The 18910-nt window shown below is 39.2% G+C and overlaps 1 protein-coding gene across 1 annotated transcript in view; it reads right to left on the bottom strand.

Moving 5' to 3' along the window:
• Nucleotides 1–18910, bottom strand: part of ITGA2 (integrin subunit alpha 2) — a 60642-nt gene that overhangs the window by 35573 nt on the left and 6159 nt on the right. The window contains exon 2 of the mRNA XM_026037538.1: nt 7001–7124. Within this exon, the coding sequence (XP_025893323.1) occupies nt 7001–7124 (124 nt within the window). The remainder of the gene's footprint in view (nt 1–7000; nt 7125–18910) is intronic.

Here is an 18910-nt window from a genome sequence, read left to right on the forward strand (position 1 = left end):
TTTACTCAGGTACTAATACACTGGATTCAGTATGTGAAGGGCAACTTTGGTAGAGACTCCTCCAAGGTTTAGACTGGCTGAAACATATATAATGTTGTTATTGTGATCTCAAGCTAAAATGTCAGAGAGATCCAGCAAAGTATTAATATATACTAATATATAAAAAAAACAACAACAACAAAAAACCCAGATACATACACTGTGAATCAAAAGACATCAGTTTTATTCTCCTGCCTGGTAACAGTTGACTGATTTCTCTTAAGTTATTCTTTTAACTGATAAAAGGATCTACTCAGTGATAACAAAGCACTTACGCCTTTCAATCCTACCACACCTTGAAAACACTGAGTCAGAAAGAAAACACTGCAGGTGACTGGAAACTGCAGCACGAAGTATATTTAATCCTGAACAAGAGCTTTAAGACTTATGAAACTTTCTGCATATGGTATCAAGTGATTCACCTTCTAGCAGTCTTGGTTTGCCAAGGCGTGCCCTCCTCAAAACATGATCGTCACTCTAATCCCATAAACTTTAAAAACATCTAAACCACTTTGTGGGAATGCTGCTTACCAGTACCTATGGTTCAGCAAAGCTCTCTAAGAGACCGAGACGGAGTGAAAGGCATGTAAAGAAGAACATGACCAAGACCTTCAAGAGATATGAAAAAAATGAACCATCTAATTAGAAAGCAGGGTCTGTGGGTATTTCCTCTCATAGCAATGTAGGACTTGCTGTTTATGCAGCAAAATCTCTGGTAGCAGACTTAGAAAGGACAAGCAATGGGACGTCAGTACAGAATACGGAGTTTCATTAGGACTGCTAGACGCTCAGTTGGCCTCCCCTAATACTGAATAAGTAACAATTTTAAACACATTGCACCATAATAACAACACATTTTATAAAATGATTACGTTTCAATGTAATTGCTAGATGCCCCCACTAGATTTCTAGGGACCATCTCATTTCATTCCTGCATTTTAAAATAAATAAAGTTAGTTTAATTAAAATAAGTGCAATAAAAAATAGTTTTAGATGCAGAAGCAACAGTTTCATTCAGCTTTGCACTATGGAAAATACCACCTACGTTTTAAAATTTTATTTCATCTCAATTAAACACAAATTTAACAGTGCAAGTAATATTATTCCATTTTACCAGTTCAGGTAGGAGAAAATTCACATTTTATTTTCTTGGCATACAAATAATTTAAAAATACTCACTACCTTCCTAATTACTTGAAAATGGTAATTATACAGGCAATAGGAACAAGTTTTGTGCAGTGTTGGCATCTCCAAACCTGCAATTGAGGTTCACATAAATACCTCTCTCTAAAAGCAGCATGTGTTACAGTTGCTGTGAGGATGCCTCTGACCTTGTACCTCTTCTGCACAGTAGAAACTAGAACCATCGCTGGTCAGGACCAAACAACCAGGGCCCATTAGAAACTCCTCCTTAAACTGGACACCGGCAGACCACGCAACTGTCAAACACCTGCAGTAGCACGTAGGGCTGGAGCCTCTGATGACAAGCTGCTATAGTCTCTGTTAAGTATTATAGAGTAATATACCGTAATAAAATGATAACTGGGGTAACAGCAGAGGGAAAAGGGCCAACTGTTTTCTTAGAAAGAAGAAGAAAAAAAAAAAAGGGAAAAGAAGAACACAAGGGAATGAGCAACACCATAAAGTTATTCCACCTCCAGACATTAAGTTTCAAGTTGAATACTGCACTGCACACATTAGCAAATATTGGCCTATCTTTCCCAAAAGACAAATATAACTGGGAATCCACGCAGGAGGATAGTTGCTATTTAAAAAGATGCCCTTAAAGAATTGTGGAAATACCCTTACGTCACAGTGTCCTGTCACATAGTTTGCTGTAATAGTCTGGACTGCGCTAGAGTCATCCTGCAGCGATGGGTTATCTTTAAGTCTAAGCACACTGTTTATACAGACCGAGTGAAAATGTGAAGCAACAGGAAGCTCTGCTGTGATGATCTCACTCCTCAAACAGTTGAGCTGTAATCATTTTCTTGCCCACATCTGTACATTTAATTAACCAATGGTTGATGTAAATGAAAGATTCCCAACTTGTACTTCTGCGGCCGAGGGGACTGGTGTGGTCCTGTCCCTTAGGCCTCTCCCAGGCCTGCCAGGAAACGGCCTTTGCTCTGTGGGGGCCGGGAAACAGAAGCCTTCCCCCTCCTCCAGCTATGCCTACAGTAGGGAAAGGAGCCCCGGAAAACGAACTTGAGAGAAAGTGTCTTTAATTACTGTGATGTTGAAAATTATAATGTAGCTAGAGATAGAAATGTGTTAGAAGTTTGTTCTCCTGCCAGCCCTAACCTTCTGCTTTCTGCTGTCAACCTTTCTGCACCTAGGAGATAATTTAATTATTATTCCTCTTGCAGTTTAGGGTTTCCCCTAGACTAATGCTGACATTACAAATATTTGCCTTTTGAAGTTAACATGAACCAATACTGTTACACGATGCAGCTCTGGGAAAATATATGCACATGCATCTTCCTAAAACACGGGAAATGAAGAATGCAAAAGAATACCTGGATAGCAGCCTGCTAGTTACAAAAATATCTCTTTACAAAACGTGTGTGAAGTAAAATGAAATTGAATGCATCCTCAGAGATAGTCCTTACATAATACTACACTGATTAGTGCATGATACTGCTCAGACTTTATTAGTCAGCTAATCCTTAATCAGTCTCCTACACTGTACACAAAGCAACGGAACTTCACGAAGTCAAATAAAGTTCATAGGCAACGTCACACCACACAGGCTGCAGAGGTGGCAGAGCAGAGTCGAATGTGAATTATTTCTGGGAAATTACACCATGACAAAGCTAATAACTGGCAAAGTGTCCCATAGCAGAAAATAAAATTAGAATTCTTGCTGAAAGGCTGAATTCTCAGCTGTTGTCGGAATGGTTTATATTTTTTAGTGTGGGTTTTTCTTTTTTTTTTTTTTTAAATAAAGGTGGCCAATGAAATAGGAATATGAAAGTAGAAAGGACCTCTTGAATCATCTGCTCCAGTTCCCTACAATTATGGGAAATGATTATAAAGACTGGAAAAGTCTTCATTCTCATAGACCCTTCTCTGAAGGCCCCAAACCCCATATCATCAAAAGCCTAGTAGCCTTTGACCAAAAGGCCAAAGAACTCAAAAGCTAAAGGCAAGTCACAGCAAGAGAAGTTTAAAAGGCAATGCATAGAAAAAACACTGGTGCTTTTCAAAACAGAGACAGACAAACACTCCGGTGAGGGAAACACCGCTGGGTTAGGAACTGTGTTTGCCTGTACCAGGGGTGTGGGCATTTGAAAGCAGAAGGTATAACGATAGCAGCAAATTGTTCAAAAAGAAGCTGGGCAAAATGTGATATCTTCATTAAAATCAGGAAGATTTCAAAATTTATTGATTTCCAGAAAAGCTACTGTAGAAATGTGTCTTTGCATCAAAACATTTTATTGGTCCAAAGAGGTAAAAGCAGTTCTGAAGAAAAGCTACCATGCTTTGATCAGTAAAGAGCAGTTTGCAACAATTTTGAAAGCCCGAAGATTATGCTGATACACCAGTAACTGTAGTGCTTATAAAACTGTCTTTACATGGCAAGAAATAAAACAATGCATGTTTAAAAGGAGAGAAGAAAAAAAGCCAAAACTAAATTCAAAACAAAATTCAAAAATTCTGAATCCTAAACATATCCTGAAGACACACATACATAGATAATAATCAAAGAAAACAAACAAACAGTTTAGCAGCCATATACACCTGTCTTCCTCATTTGGAGAGAGATACAAATAAATAAACAAACTCAACCTTTGAAAATATCAACATTGCTGGTTTTGCAGAATATACTATGAGCTGTTGTGCTTGACATACATATTTAAGACAAACTAGAGGCAGGCTACAATCCACCCTTATAAAATATTAGCTTTTCGAGAGAAATGCCCATTTGTTCTCAACTTGAGGTTTCAATACAGGCAATCTCATCACAGGGAGAAGCAGAGTGTAAACAGAATGAGGTTTCTGTTGTGTCTAATTACTGGTATGGGGCTCTGCATAGATTTTTCTATTTGATGACCATGTTTCTTTGGCACTCACAATTTTCTTTGACTCCATCAAAGAGCTCCAGTTCTGAAATTGCCACCAGGCACAGCCAGAAGCTTGAGTTCTGCTTGACTTGCAAGTTTGTGCTTATTTGTATTGCACTGTGTGCCATCAATGCCCTCGGTGGCACAACAGTGTCCAATTATCCTGGGCCATCGGACTCTGCACACAAAGAGCTCCTTGCTGGTTTGCATCACAGCTTCCCCGCACATACAAATCACCTTGCAGTCCTCAACTCCTGGTTTGATAGTCTTCCCTTTCCCATCTGAACTCATCTCCCAGCAGAAGCTGATACATACTGCTGTGTGCAGTCCAAATGCTGTAAAAATTCTTCTATCCTCATCATTTTCTATAACTCTCATTGCCTCAGATAGGTGCCTCCCATAAACACATTTAAATAACTTAGCTGTTGTTTTCTCTCCTTTCTGCTCTTTGGGAGAATACAGACAGAATTTGAAAGCTCCACATACAATACCATGAGATTTTATTAACACAAACAAAGTCAAGGAAATGTGGAATCCACTTCAAATAAGAAGCGATGACATTCCTAGAAGATCATAGATTCTGGATAGTGTCACTCTTGCAAACAGCCACCACCCAGCATGATTGATGTGGTGAGCAGCTCCACTATTCCTGAACGGATTTTTCAAGTGCACCACACACATGTTCCTGAATAACAACCCCTCCATAAAGAGATGAGTAATAAATGCTCCTTTTTGTCAGAAAGCAGCATCACAACCTCCTGTAAGGCCCGTTGCTCTTTATCACGCTCCTAGTTTAGCCATGCCAACAAGCCAGCCAGCCTTCCATAGACAAACTGCAGTTGTGCATCTCTTGCAGTAAAAACATGTTATTGAACAGGTTGAGCGCCTTCCCCCCCCCCCTTTTTTTTTTTAATAAAATGCACAATAAAAGTATTGCTCTGCTAAGAGAAAGAAGCTAGCCTAACAGTGAAGAAAGCAAGAGAGCAAACAACATTTTTAAGCATGTCTAATGATTTTTTTTTTCTCACGAGAAAGCCTGAAAAGAACTTTTCTTCACTAAAACAAAAGCCCCTACACTTCTCCTGACTTTTGGGATGCTGATCAGTGCAGGACACTGAAGTGAATGAATGAATGCTGACAAAGAACTACCTATCTACCGAAAAGACTCCCAGATTCTTCACATTCATACACCTAGAAGAAAGGACATACAAGTTATTCCAAAATTAATTTCTCTAACATATCTTATGAAACCCTAGTATGTATTATGAGAACTCCTTCATTACCATTTTCTTGAATATTGGGAATATACAACAGGGAAATATAAAACAAAAATAAGCTGGGTGAGTTTTGAGCCTAGTGCTCCTTTTGTAAATTTAGAGAAATAAAAAAGGTGCAAGAAGAACAGAGCACAGCACATAATTTTCCCCGAAATACCAGGTATGAGCTGAACCTTGAACCATTCAATTCACTTGAGGCAAATATTCTCGTTCTCCTTCAATAGCTTCACACAGAAGTGTGGGTTTTTTTTTTTTCTTTTTTAAGAAAGAAAAAGGAAAGTCAAAAAAGAACTCTGAACTATGGGAGGCTAAGCACATAATTAAATTGGGGAGAAACAGTGAAAAACTGCCATACGTCAGCCAAGGAGAAAGGAAAGTGTGCCCAAAATGGGAAGAAGATATCTCAAAATATTAGCTCTGAGGATACAGCTGTGCTCTCCTCTTAATCAGCTGGTTACTGTGCATGTAAACAAGTTAATGCCAGAGAGGCAATGAAATCTAGGTAGTCTTACATGCACAAAAAAATGCAGCTGCAAAAGTATTCCTCTGGGTAGGGGAGTATAAGCATCTCAGCTAGATCTCTATTATCATATGGACATTTCCCAAATGTTAAAGGCATTTTGCATGTATTTCCATAGTTTTCATATTTTAATATCTTTTCACACAGAAAAGTTCAGCTATTTACTACCTGCCCATTTTTACTTAAATGAATATGCCAAATTGTGGCTTTCCTGGTTCTGATATTGCTTCAATCAATGGAAAATGGGGCATCTAAAAGGCACCATTTTAGCTTGTTTCAGCTTGTTTCAGCTTAAGATATAATCTGTACCTTCCACTACACATTCAATAAATATTTAAGGCAGTTGATCACTGAAGTATTTATAGATGTGCAGTCCCTGATATGACAAGACACCTTAAACTCTGCCTGCAGGGACCCCAAAGGAGAAAAAACACATTATCTTCCACTAAATGGGCTTACCCTACATTAATACTCAAAGTTTTTGACAACCAGCTTTACTAGAGAAAATATTTCACTAATTACTCATCAAGATCAATGTTTTGACAACAGTGGATTTCGTATCAACTTTTAAGACTGAAGAAACGAAGCAGAAACAAGGCCCTCAGATTTTGTTACCATATACACTCAAACACATGGCCCCTGAAGAAGGGAACACCTAATATTGTATCAGAAACAAAACTACCTAGATGTAAGTTGACATTATTTTAACATAAATGACTGACTTTAACCTCAGCAATATCCCAAATATATGGAATGTGTAACAGACAGACTGTTGAATGGAGAATGACTGAAATCAAAGTTAAAACTCTGCATGACACTGAGTTTTAGGAAACAAGTGTAATGTTGAGAAAGTAAAAGCTTAGCCGGACCATATTATTTCAAGGAAAAAAATATGTTCATATGCGTTTCTTCATATGAATATAAAAGTGAATATCTTTTTTTTAATATAGTTAGTATTTACTAACAAAAAGGATAACTTTTATATACATATAAATAGGAACTCATTTAAATGAAACTTTTAGTTATAAACATAAAGCAAGTTGCAACATTTTTCTTTATGCTAATTGGACATATAACAAGGTATTCAAACTGCTTACCATTTGCCTTGTTCATTTACAAACTGTTGTACTGCATATCCAAATTGCTCTCTTGATGGACCAGAAAATATTTTTGCTCCCAGAAGCCCAACGTTGTAGGCTTCACAGCAATTATGAAGAATGCCTGTTAAAAGAAAGATTAATATTACCAAAGAAGCAATTAAAGAAGAATTTTGATCCTAGTGAAAAAAGCTTTTATCTGTGCTAGCTCCCCCAATTAGGAAAACAAAATGTCGCCTTTGACACGCGCAATAAAAAGCAGCCTCTCTCCTAATAAATAACAATATTCATCTCCCCATATGCAATGCCTGTATAGCACACATTGTAGGCATTGTGCAGGCACAGATAAATGATTCATTCACTATTTTGTTTAACAAATTACTAACCATTACTAATACGAGTGCTTTAGTTCAAGAGAGAAGAAATACGATCACAGGTGTTTTATCTTCTACCTGAAGGGAAGAACAGTAACCATGTCAATGGTGGTGGGTACATGGCTATATGAAGATGAAAATCTTAGTGATAACTGTTAATGCTGTTTGTATTCTGCTGTCTATCCACAGGTTATTGTTTGAAATGCAGGAATAAAATTCAGACTGTCTACAGTATCAGAAAATCTACATTTCTGAGTCATTTCATTATTATACCATAGTGTTTGTTTTCTGTCCAAACAGTCAGAACAGTTGTCCAAACAGGAAAACTTAGAAATATAAACATGAAAGATTTATTACTGCATTAATATATTGTGACACTTAATCCTGAACCTGCACTTTGCTAGGATCAGGGTACTAATTGCTTTTCGTTGAGCACTCCAATGCCTAGGAATAAAGAAATTTTTCTCCATTTCATGTGATTTCATTTTCAGGCAACCAGCAGAGCTGGTGATAAGGTTCTGAATGTCTCAATTTTGCAAGGTGTGCAGCTCAAGTTATTAATTCATAAAGGACCTTATTTCTTAATAAATGGAAGTTGTTTATGGACATCAGGGAACATAACTATTATGAAAGCAGCAGGAAAAGAGTCCGAGACTCCTAGTATCTATGAACAAAATTTCTTCTGCCCCTGCTTAGGAGTGTAAGAACCGAGACTATGGTAGCATCCCTGGAATAAGCTACAGATCAGCTGCAGACACTTTAGGGCTGAGGAAAACCTGCCAAAAAAAGGCAATTAAGGAAGAAATCATATCCATCATTCTACTGTGAAGTTATTGCCTCAGGTTTCCTGGTGAGATGAGTTCACAGAGTTGCTCACTGGGTAAACAACATCCCTCTCACTTCCCACCCTTCCTGTGTGCCCTGACAGGATGAGTTTTGTCTGTTCTACATGTGAGATATATCTCCGTTATTAAATAAATGTTACTGCAAGGTACTGAACTTTAAGGCTACTACATATAAAAGCAGAGATGCGTTGAAAGGATGTGCTATCTTTGACATCCTAAAAACTTCAGCTTAAAAGTTTAGATAACATCAAATAACATCACAGTGATAAAATATTATAGTCACAACTGCATTTTACCAAGTAAAGCTCACTACATTTAAAAAATATCAATGAACTTTATAACTTAGCTCATATAAATGAGACTAGCAAGAGATTAAATACAACTCATATGCAGAACTTCTACTTTCTGGCCATGAACTTAAAACAGGAAATCATATATTAGTCATTTCAAACAACCACTGCCTAAAACTATAATTCCTTGAGAAAAAACATTAGAGATAAGAGTTTTTCCCTGGTCATGTTAACCAAGATTGGAGAAGGTGAGCAGAGTCACAGCAATCAGGGTATTTTGCAATACTTTTGACACTAATTGCAGCCACATAAATTCATAGTTCAAGTCTGGGTTTTGGCAGGAGGAGACACTAACTATGTAAAAATCAGAATATTGTAGAAATTTTGCCAGCAATTCCTCGGTCATTAATGTACTTGCATTTTAAAAACAATAAGGCACAAAAGTAAACCTAGAAAGTAGTATAAGCAAAATATTTTGATAAATTGCCTTATCCTCAGGCAGAAAACAAGTGTAATTTAGCAGTGCCTGATGCTTAGAGGCCACAGGAGACTGCTACCGGAGTCAGAAACTGTTCTGGCAGGCAAGAGGGATTGTGGTTGTCTGTTCTTGGCTCTTTATAATCCGTCACATCTACTGTTAGCCACCAATAAACCAAGCAAGGAGAGGCGCTGTCCTGCACAAATGCTCCTGTGGTTCCAGGTATGTGCTATACCGCCTCGACTAGCCAAATTCCCACTTTCCTGCTTGTGCTGTGCCTGAGTGCTGCGGCCAGCGGAGCTGTGGCGAGAGCCTCCCTGCTGCAGGATGCCCAGGGATTCCCAGTACCTCGTGCACCTCTGGGCTCAGCAGCAGCCACAGCCGCCCTGCCCTCTGCCTCCTCAGTGGCCGTTGCAGCAATCTGGACCTTGCTGCTCCGTCTGGAGAGTCTCCAGGACAGCTCTCCTAAGTTCCCCGCTCACTTGGAGGCAGGGCCCGAATCTCAGCAATGAAGGCAGCACCTTCCAGAAGAAGCCCTGGGGACACTTTGATCCCCACAGCTCCTCTGGGGCACAGGATGAAAGGCAGCATTTGCTAAGAGAAGCATCTCTGTCTCCCCATGCATGCCCAGCAGTCAGCACACGCACACAACCCACACCCATCCACAGCGGCCAGGGCCTGCAGGCTCAATCTCCTGCTCCTCTTCCTCAACCAACCTCCCACTTCTGCAGCTTCTCTCCATTTCCCAGGCTGCACATCAGGGAGAAAACCCTCCTGGCTGGCCAGGGGAGGCAGACCCCAGGGGTGAGCGACCCCAGCACCACCTCCGAAATAGCGGCGCTCCTCCATGACCCGCTCTCGTCCAGGAGCCACCAGGCTCTAGGGGATGGGGAGCCGCTGGACAGAGCTCAGCCATGGAGCAACCGCTCCAGCTGGGCTGAAACGAGAGGTCAGGGTCTGGGGTATCCACAGGGCCTGCACAGATGCAGGCAGGGGCCAGAGAGGGACCCCACAGCTCTCGTGCTTGGCTGCAAAGCACCTGCACCCTTCACCCTTCCTAGTGCTTCCTCCACCTCAGCTGTTTTAAGTGCCTTACCTGACATGACGCAGTGCCAGGGGACAGAACTGTCTTCTTTTTGCTGGCAGAGTTAGCTCTGCTTGCACCCATTTTAAATGCCAGCACTTCTTATGCTGTTAACTCTCAGTTATTGTTATCTTTTTTTAGTGTTCATTTTCATTAGCTCTTAATGTTCCTTTGTACTACCTCACCATGTCTTGGTTTTATTCTTTTTAATCCTTTAGATAGCCTCAGTATTAAAGCATTGCTCTTTAGGGGTAGAAAGTTTTACAAGGAACAATGAGGAGAAAAAAAAAAAAAATCAGATCACAATGTTCAGTTCTCAAAACTGCCTCCCTCATTCCCTCATCCTTTCTTTCTGGCTAGACAGCCAGTCAAGAGTAGCAAAAAGAAAAGGAAGAAAAACAAAAAAAGCAAACAGGAAGCCTACCTCGAAAATACACTGTCCTCTTAAATGTGCCTATGGATCTGCTTTGCCTCCCACTTTTGACTACTTTGCAAAATCAAAGTTAAAAAAAAATGGTAACCACACTCTGAGTCACCACAAACATTATCAAGCAAACGATAGTGTCAACATACTTGAATCACAGTCATTTTAAGTTCTACATTCTGATAATTGTTAGTAGGTTTTTGATTTTACATCGATTCTGCACAAAATACTTGTTGCACTGGGCTTTGTGAGGTCCACAGAAGAATTATCCAGAAGACAGTTTTCTTGTCTTTTTCCTCCATCTTACACAGTGCCTACTCTATAAGTAGACCTTTTATTTCTTGCTTTCTGCATCTGTCTAAATACAGTATTCAGAATCCAAGTATTTGTAGCCAAAAAAAGAGAAAATGCTGTTTTCTCCAAAACTATTTCAAGCTTCTCCCAGAATAAGAGGCTCTCTTATGCATTAAAAGGGCGCCAATCCTTGAAGTGTCTAGATTCAAAGTACTGTATATTACAGGCTGGAAAAATTCAGTAGCTATTGCTGCCTGGAGGCAGTGAACTTGCACAGAGAAAGATTCCCAAAACAGAGAGAGTTAAAGCTCAGGGTTTTAATAGCTTTTGATGACAGAATTCTAGTTTGTGACCTAACAACCATGATGAGGGATTAAGACAAGTAGAAATCTGCTTCCTAACTTCTGTCCATAAATGCTGCTTAATTCAGTCAAATAAGCAGATTGTGTGGAACAAAGGAGGTGAGACCAAGCCTTGAACTTCTGAAGGCTCCTCTGGAAATTTCAAAAGCTGCTCTTTCTCTCCACTGATTAAACAGAGAGCCTGGATGTGTTGGTTTAAAGAAGGTTGCTCCATTTAGCAGACTCATTCCCAACCTATGTTTTGGACCACAAAAAAAAAAAAAAAAGTTATAGAAAATATCCTTAGTGGGACAAAAGGAATCTGCAAGCTTTCCAGTAAAGCTCCTGTATCTCTTTGCACTGTATTTTTTCTGGTATTGCCCATACTTTATCCACTGAATTTCAGTATAAACAAAAGGAGATGGAATGCAAGAGCACAGCTGCTTTTTTAAGTTTGTATCACCATTTTCTTGCTGCTAATATGATGGAAAGCAATACATGTTCTGACTGGGCACCTCTAAGTCTGAACATGAGGGAATTCTTCTGCAACTATAAATGACATTTCTAATGATGGCTATAATGACTTCTGCTTACTGCTGTTAAAGTACAAGCTGAAGCAAGCTTTTTTGAAGTAATAGCTCATGTAAGGAACACACAGCTTATAACTGGATTTTCTATGCAAAATTAAATAGAGCTCCCAACTCACATTGAGCAAGCAAAAAATGTATCCATTGGATAATCCATCATTTGATGTCATGATTAACCTAATTGTGTAGTTGTAAACCTTTATTCAGATTAGGCAGTATAACAGAAAAAGCATCTTTTTAACGGGATGAAAAGCTACAAAGTGAAATAAGATTTTTGTGTGTGCTTGCTTGATTTACGATGTAAGCTTCTAAACTTGTAATAAAATGTACTAAAAAGATTGTTAGTCTGCCTTTAAAGTCTCTGAGACTTTAAGATGGTGGAAATATATCACGGAATCATATGAACACAGACTGATACCAAATCTCTACGTTAATTAAAATAGCTGGTTAAACAGAGGCATTTGCTGCTACTATCATCTATAGTTTGCATTACAGAGGTCTAACAAACAGTTAAGACAAAGACTAAAAAGTGGAATTCAAACACTCAATCTGCAAGGATCCATTTTATGCTACACATTGGTTATAAATTTACTTGCTAATAGAAACTTTATGATGAAGGTAAATAACTTTTTCCTTAGTGGTATGGTGTTCTCTTCAGCAAACATCCATTAGGTGCGTAACAAAAGAAAAAGCCAAAAAGTTTATTATATAATCGAGCTAAAGCCACAACGTGCGTTTTAAATTGAGCATTCCCTCCACTAATGAACGCAGGAAACAACCCACTGTGCAAAGCTGCACAACAGGAGCACAGCTACAAACACTGCGCATTGTGCTGCAGCCCAGCCTCAGATCTCCTTCCAGAGCAGGGAAAGCAGACACTGACAAACACCAAACCAAAGTCAACAGCCCTGCCTCAGTCAGGGTTTTCATTACACGTTAAGGATTTTCAATAGCAAAAATAAGGCACTAGAATGAAGTCTCCCATGTCATAGGAGATATGCAGAACAGTTAGATCTCACTTTGGAAAGCAGGAAAAAGGGAAAATAAGGGATTAGGGAGTAGATGGAGTAAACACGCTGTCACTAAAATAGAGAAATGGCATAATCTACCTTAAGATAAAGACATGATGTTATTACACACATTCTTAGATTTTTTTGAGATCCTGAATTGTTTTGGAAAACAAAATAAAAACAAAATAACAAGAAAATGCTCTCTGGGTTACTGTCTGCTTCCTGAAGCAGTTTCATAGACTGGCAGCTAGCAAGAAGTGTACAGCTTACTTTGCTTTAATTGCTCAGCTTTTCTTCCCCCCCCGCCGCATTTAATATTTCCTAAAGACAGCCTTAACTTGTCTTTTAAGTCTATCTGTTCCAAGACAGTCATTGCAATGTAAAGCATGTTCCACAAAGAAAATATTCACTCTTGGTCTCAAGAATTTGTTACTCCAAGTAACAGTCATCAGAAGGGCCTTGAAACCCTTTCTTCTCTGCTGAAGCAAACAAAAGGAAACTAGGCAGGGGGGAGAGAACTAAAAACCTCTTGCTTCCCCCTAGTTTTGTCTCCCAGGGACTGTGCACTCTAGCTGACGCCACCTCCATGCCTGCAGCATTTATAAGGGTTCTGTCTTCTCTAGCATTTTGAATTATTGCCTTGCATCTTTTCTCAGGGAGCTTGAAAAGGCAGTTTTGTCTTACTTGACGACCCAGTGGGCTATTCTTTTCATCCCTCTGCAAGAATTAGATGAACCTGGACAAGCTGAAAATTTAGCAAGGGAGCAGAGGCACCTGCAAATAACCACCACAAAATAATGGCCTAGTGTCCTTGAAAAGCCAGGTAACAAAAATGTGAAATGAAAGCAAAAAGGAAAAGCAAGAAAGTTATAAAAAGAGAACAGTCAAACAGGACTTGTTTCAGATTTAAATATATTCAGTACTATTTTATTACAATCTATAAAATGGCATATTTTGCTGCAAGAATAAAGCTACACTTCTATGATTCACTGGCTATGTTTTCAGTGTTACAATTCAACTGGAATTAGCCAACTGTTCTTAAAGAATTAACACTGTAGTTTCACCACCTTTTGTAATACTACATTTTTGTAAGTTTTATTGACAATAATGTAGTTACATAAAGGACAAAACAACAGGTATGCACCTCAGCACAGGTATTCATTTCAGCTTATAGAAGTCATCTGATAATTCACACTGCAATGAGCTTGTTTAGGTAGCAAATCTGCCCCCCAAATAATGCCCTTCTCTTCCCTCAGTGCACATGCTACTGTATTACTTGTGCATGTATGTAGCATGTGCACGGACAGCATGCTGCAGTGACATCAAATAAATTTGATGTCATCATAATTTTGATATCATCATTTCATTTTATACAAGCATATTTTATACAATTCAATATACTTGTTCAATATACAAGTATATATTTTATACAATTCTATCTTCATCACATTGCTTTGGAGGGGCTTTCCTGCAAATCAGTATGAACTTTTTATTACTACTATTATTTTTAAAATACATGCTCTTTAGCATAGTAGACAGGAGCAACTTGGACAGGGAATCCCAGCTACCTACCACAGAATGAAAGACTACTTAAAATTTCCACAGGAAAGACATTCCAGCCTTAACCTGCTATGGTCAGAATAAGTGAAAAAGTAAAGGCTATTTCTCTGTCTCTCTCTGTCTCTTCCCCCCCCCCCCCCCGACCATTTACTTCTCTATGTGCCTTTTTTTTTTTTTTTTTTTTTTTTTTTTTTTTTTAAAGTTTCTAAGCTTTTTTCCCCCACTAGATAAAACCCCATCCACTAATGTGTAGCCACACAAGGGCAGTTCAAGATGTCCGGCCCATGCACATAAACACAATTTTTACAATCACAGGTAATCTGTTTTTATTTTAAATGGAGCTGATTTCCTATTGAGAATAGCCCTCCAAATAAAGACAATGCAGACCTCAGACAGGAAATCAAAAAGAAAAAAGAATGTGACTGGCAAAAGACTGGATTTTTTGTGCAAAAAGAGTATCCTATGATCCTCCTGATTACTTGTTCTACTCTCTCCTCTATCTCATGTAGTCTGTTCTATTGAGACCGAAGTTTTCTTCACATCAGCTAAATTATCTGAAACTATTTCAATAATTATTAGAGATTATAAAGTTTAGCAAAGAAATGAATTAGAAGCCATTACCAAAARGCAAAACAAAAGTTAACAATGCCTGACTTAGTAAGAATTCATCCCTTCCCCTCCTCCTCTTGCTCCCTCTGCAAAGTTTTCTTGGCTCCTGGCTAACTGCAGCTTCCTGGAAGTAGGTCAACGTGGAGTTTGCTTCAGTGTGTGAAAGTCTGAGTCACTGCCTTTGAGTTTCARCTGTTTATGGCATGAGAAGCAGCACTGAAGTGTTACCAATGACCTGTTATGAAAGCAAACAATATGAAATAACACACAAATTGTGAAYGAAAAGCTGAGGAGACTGGGCTAATACTACTAGGTGCTGTATGTTTTGCTATTGTCACTACTGCAGGGTAGCAAATCTATTTGAAAATACCCACAGCTGCATTAGTTACTCAGGAAGAGCTGCCTTTCACATGATAGCTCTCTCTTTGTGAGCCGCATGGCCCTCCYTTATTCCAAGGACAGATTATTAACCTGCCATTTATCTGGAATTAAGAAATCTCAACAAGCTACTGTACATACAGGGTCAGATTGTCAAGTCTAATTATTAAAGAGAAGTTTCTGCAGTACTGACAGCTTCCTGTGTGTTTTTAATAAAGACACCACGTATTCAAACTTGTCCAGTTTTATTATCCTGGCATATTTCCATCATTAAGTTCAGTGGGAATAAACTGCTTTTATAGAAAACTCACACAAAGTGCATCTTAAACTGACTTCCAAGTTTTGCTCTTTCTTCCTTATCTTGGTAAAACAAACAGGAATATTTCAGCTTAGTCCTTAAAATACCACAGTTTGTCCTCAACTATACCACAAAGCTTAAAATGCATATGGTTCAAAAGCTTTATAGACATAAATACTACATATGTGTGTAGATTACTAGCTTCACAGGCAACGTGCATTAAAAACTTGTGCTTCCCTATGATAAAAACTGACTTCTCATGTGGCATTTATCTCTTGCAAATTCTCTTTTCCTTCAAATTCATGTTATCAGTTGTTGACTTTTTTTTTTAAAGTGATATTTCCAAATATAGGCAGAGAAGCACGAGCTATATTAAGACTGAAAGACAGGAAATGTATGCCATGATACAGAAATCAATACGACTTAAGTCTCTATACCTTGCTAACTGCATTTGGTCTTAACTGCTGTGAGAGATCAGTTTTGTACACAGATGTCAAAAAGACAGGAAAGCAACCAAAGCGCTCTCTATTCCCTGAGCATTTCATCTTCTAGACTATATGAAAACCTCACCATACTCAAACACCAYGATTAAACGTGACCTAAGAAGGCCCTATTTGGGAAAGCCTGAGGGATTTGCCTCAGGATGACTCTGACGTTTAGGCCTGTAGCCCGCAGCACAGACCCCCAGCAGCACGGAGGCAGGGCTAGGACCCTGCTGCTCCTGCAGATCCAGCCTGGAGCTCTGCTTTACGATGTGTATGTAGACAGCAGGGTAGCAGGAACACTATTCTCTGCAACAAGCTTGCCACATTGGCTTCCTGAAACAAGCAAACCTCCCAGGGATCACAGGATATATAATACAATAGTTGGAAGAGCTATAATTATCAGAACTTTTGTTTTCCTATAGGAAAGTYAAGGAGTATTTCTCTATAGTGATTGTAAAAGGACCTTGTAGCCTAGAAGTCTGCACAGTATGARGTCTGAATAACCAACCTGCAATTCCTCCTTAACACACATTGAGATTAGCGACCCTGGCACCACATGGGGCTTGGGCAGAAGGCGAGCTCCTTAAAAATCTGCYAAAGGACTGATGAAGCCCAGACTTTAGCAGCTATCTAACCCCTAATTAACTTAAATTTACCCATCACCTATGTTTCAGAGCATGTATTATCAAAATTTGAAATATACTGCCAGGATAGAAGTGTCTGTAAGAGTGAGGTATCCTTTCTTGTGGCCCCCTGTGATATGAGGACCAGAAGTGATGGTTTCCCGGGGAGAATAACTCCTGGGGTGAATAATAATAAAGTAATTGAATCACATAATTTATTTTTATGCACTACTGATCTGTCAAATGTAAAATGCCAAAGCAGTCCTAAAGAACAAACTCCTCCCAGCTACCTACCCCAAACATTTTTCCATGGGCAAGATCTGCCTTCACTTGTTCCTCTGGATATGCTAATGCACGTGCAGAGCAGAGCTCAGGTAGATGCCACCTCCAGGAAGGACTGCCCATCCTAGCAGAGGCACCTCAAGCAGGGACCCTCTCTGCCTATGACCGGAGGGCTATTAAGGCTGGAGCCTTCCCGTTTTGCAAATCAACTCTTTTCCGAGCAGTGTAAAAGTCCTAACTACTCTACTTGTGTCCAGGCTACCCAACTTGGCCATCCTGAACCACCTGAACCATCAGGGCAGGGCGCCTCAGTTTTGGGTGCTGAGGGACAGCAGCATCCACTCTCCCAGCCTTGAACATGTACATGTATCCAGGTGCCTGTGGTCAGGTGCATGACATGCTATCTCTAGTCACAGTTCAGAAAGAAGTTATCTTCTCTGTAGAAAATGCAGCCATTGTACATTTTAGGGACAGAGAGAAGGGCCCATGTACATTTAAGAAGTGTTTCCTGGAGATAATACTTGCTTCCACAAAGCAAGAAAAAGCACACCGAGAACAGTTGCTTTTTGTATTCAGAAGAGCAAAATCCTTTGTAACTGTAATCAATCTCCGAGAAAGACAACTCCAAAGTCTCTCGTAATACTTTCTCTATTTATTCAATATGATGAACTGGTTTTGGASAGTTTGCAAAAGAAAAGAAATGAAAATAACAACAGTAACAAAAGACACAAACACAAAACTCCCATGGAGATAGCAGAGACAGTGAAAAAAAAAAAACCATATTTGGCTGGAGTCAAATGACTATTTATAGCAGTTATTAAAGGATTACTATCCAAGCAGTGCTGCTGGATTTTGTTCTCTACTATTGTTTTGCCTATCTTAAGACAGTTATTTCTTTTACAGCCATTTCTGCTATTCTAAACTTGATCTATTTCCATCTTACCTAAATGTGAAGTCCAATTGGTAGGAATACTTTGACAAAATGTCAGTCCAGTTGCTAAAATTATTTTTTCCACTTATCAGAGATTAGGTGAATTCTCATTTGAGAATTCAATATCAGTTACATCTGAGTTTAATAACTAAAAAAATTGTACATGTCCATGAAATATGGCATATCCTGATAATCCAATTTTATAGCATGCAGAAGGATTTCAGGATTAAATTGCTCTCTTGTTGTTGATTAGAACATTACTCATGGCTTAGTACAGTTTTCAGTTAAGAAAAAAAAAGTGAACAGCATTATTAGGAAAAACTATTTCTTAAAGTGTTGTGCTCTCTTCACAGAACAATTACTTGTTCTCCCCACCTTGAAAGAGAAAATGCAAATATTGACMTAAGTATAGAAACCTTGTCCAATTTCCTCCATTCTTTATTGCAATGCTAGTCTGTAACAGCCTAGAGTTCACTAGTTCATCACGGACAACACACCATCCTGGCCTCCACTTTAAACAGATGTTTTTWAAGGGATTTTTTTTTCTGTATTTTATTTACCTTACTGCAGGGCCTGAGTATTTTAGAGAGTAAACTAAAGACTACCTATTTCAGGACCTAGTTGCCTTGATTCAGGCACCCACTTAGTCATTTACCTGGTTTTAAGCATGAGGATAACCTCACTGCATAAGCAGGATGAGCCCAGCGTTGGTTTGGATTTAAGTAATTTACTGATCTGCTATTTTAGCAGATTATGCAGCTAAGTAGGATTTCTCATTCAATGCACTTGCATAGCTCAAGGAAAACTTAAACCAGCTAATGCCTAACCGAGCAGTCAGAGGAGTACTGAGATGATCAGATGTGACCAGGACACAGCACGGGTAAGGTCTGCAGCTCCCTGCCCATTTGGCCAGTGTCCCTGGGGCACATCAGCCTTGCTCTGGCTAGTACGGAGCCTGGCACAAGCACAGCCCTGGCTCACAATTTCTCCTGACACGAGCCAAGCTCTGGTTTACCA

This window comes from Nothoprocta perdicaria, unplaced genomic scaffold (genome assembly GCF_003342845.1).
Source record: "Nothoprocta perdicaria isolate Ctin4 unplaced genomic scaffold, notPer1 scaffold_1, whole genome shotgun sequence".
In the NCBI taxonomy this organism is placed as follows: Eukaryota; Metazoa; Chordata; class Aves; order Tinamiformes; family Tinamidae; genus Nothoprocta; species Nothoprocta perdicaria.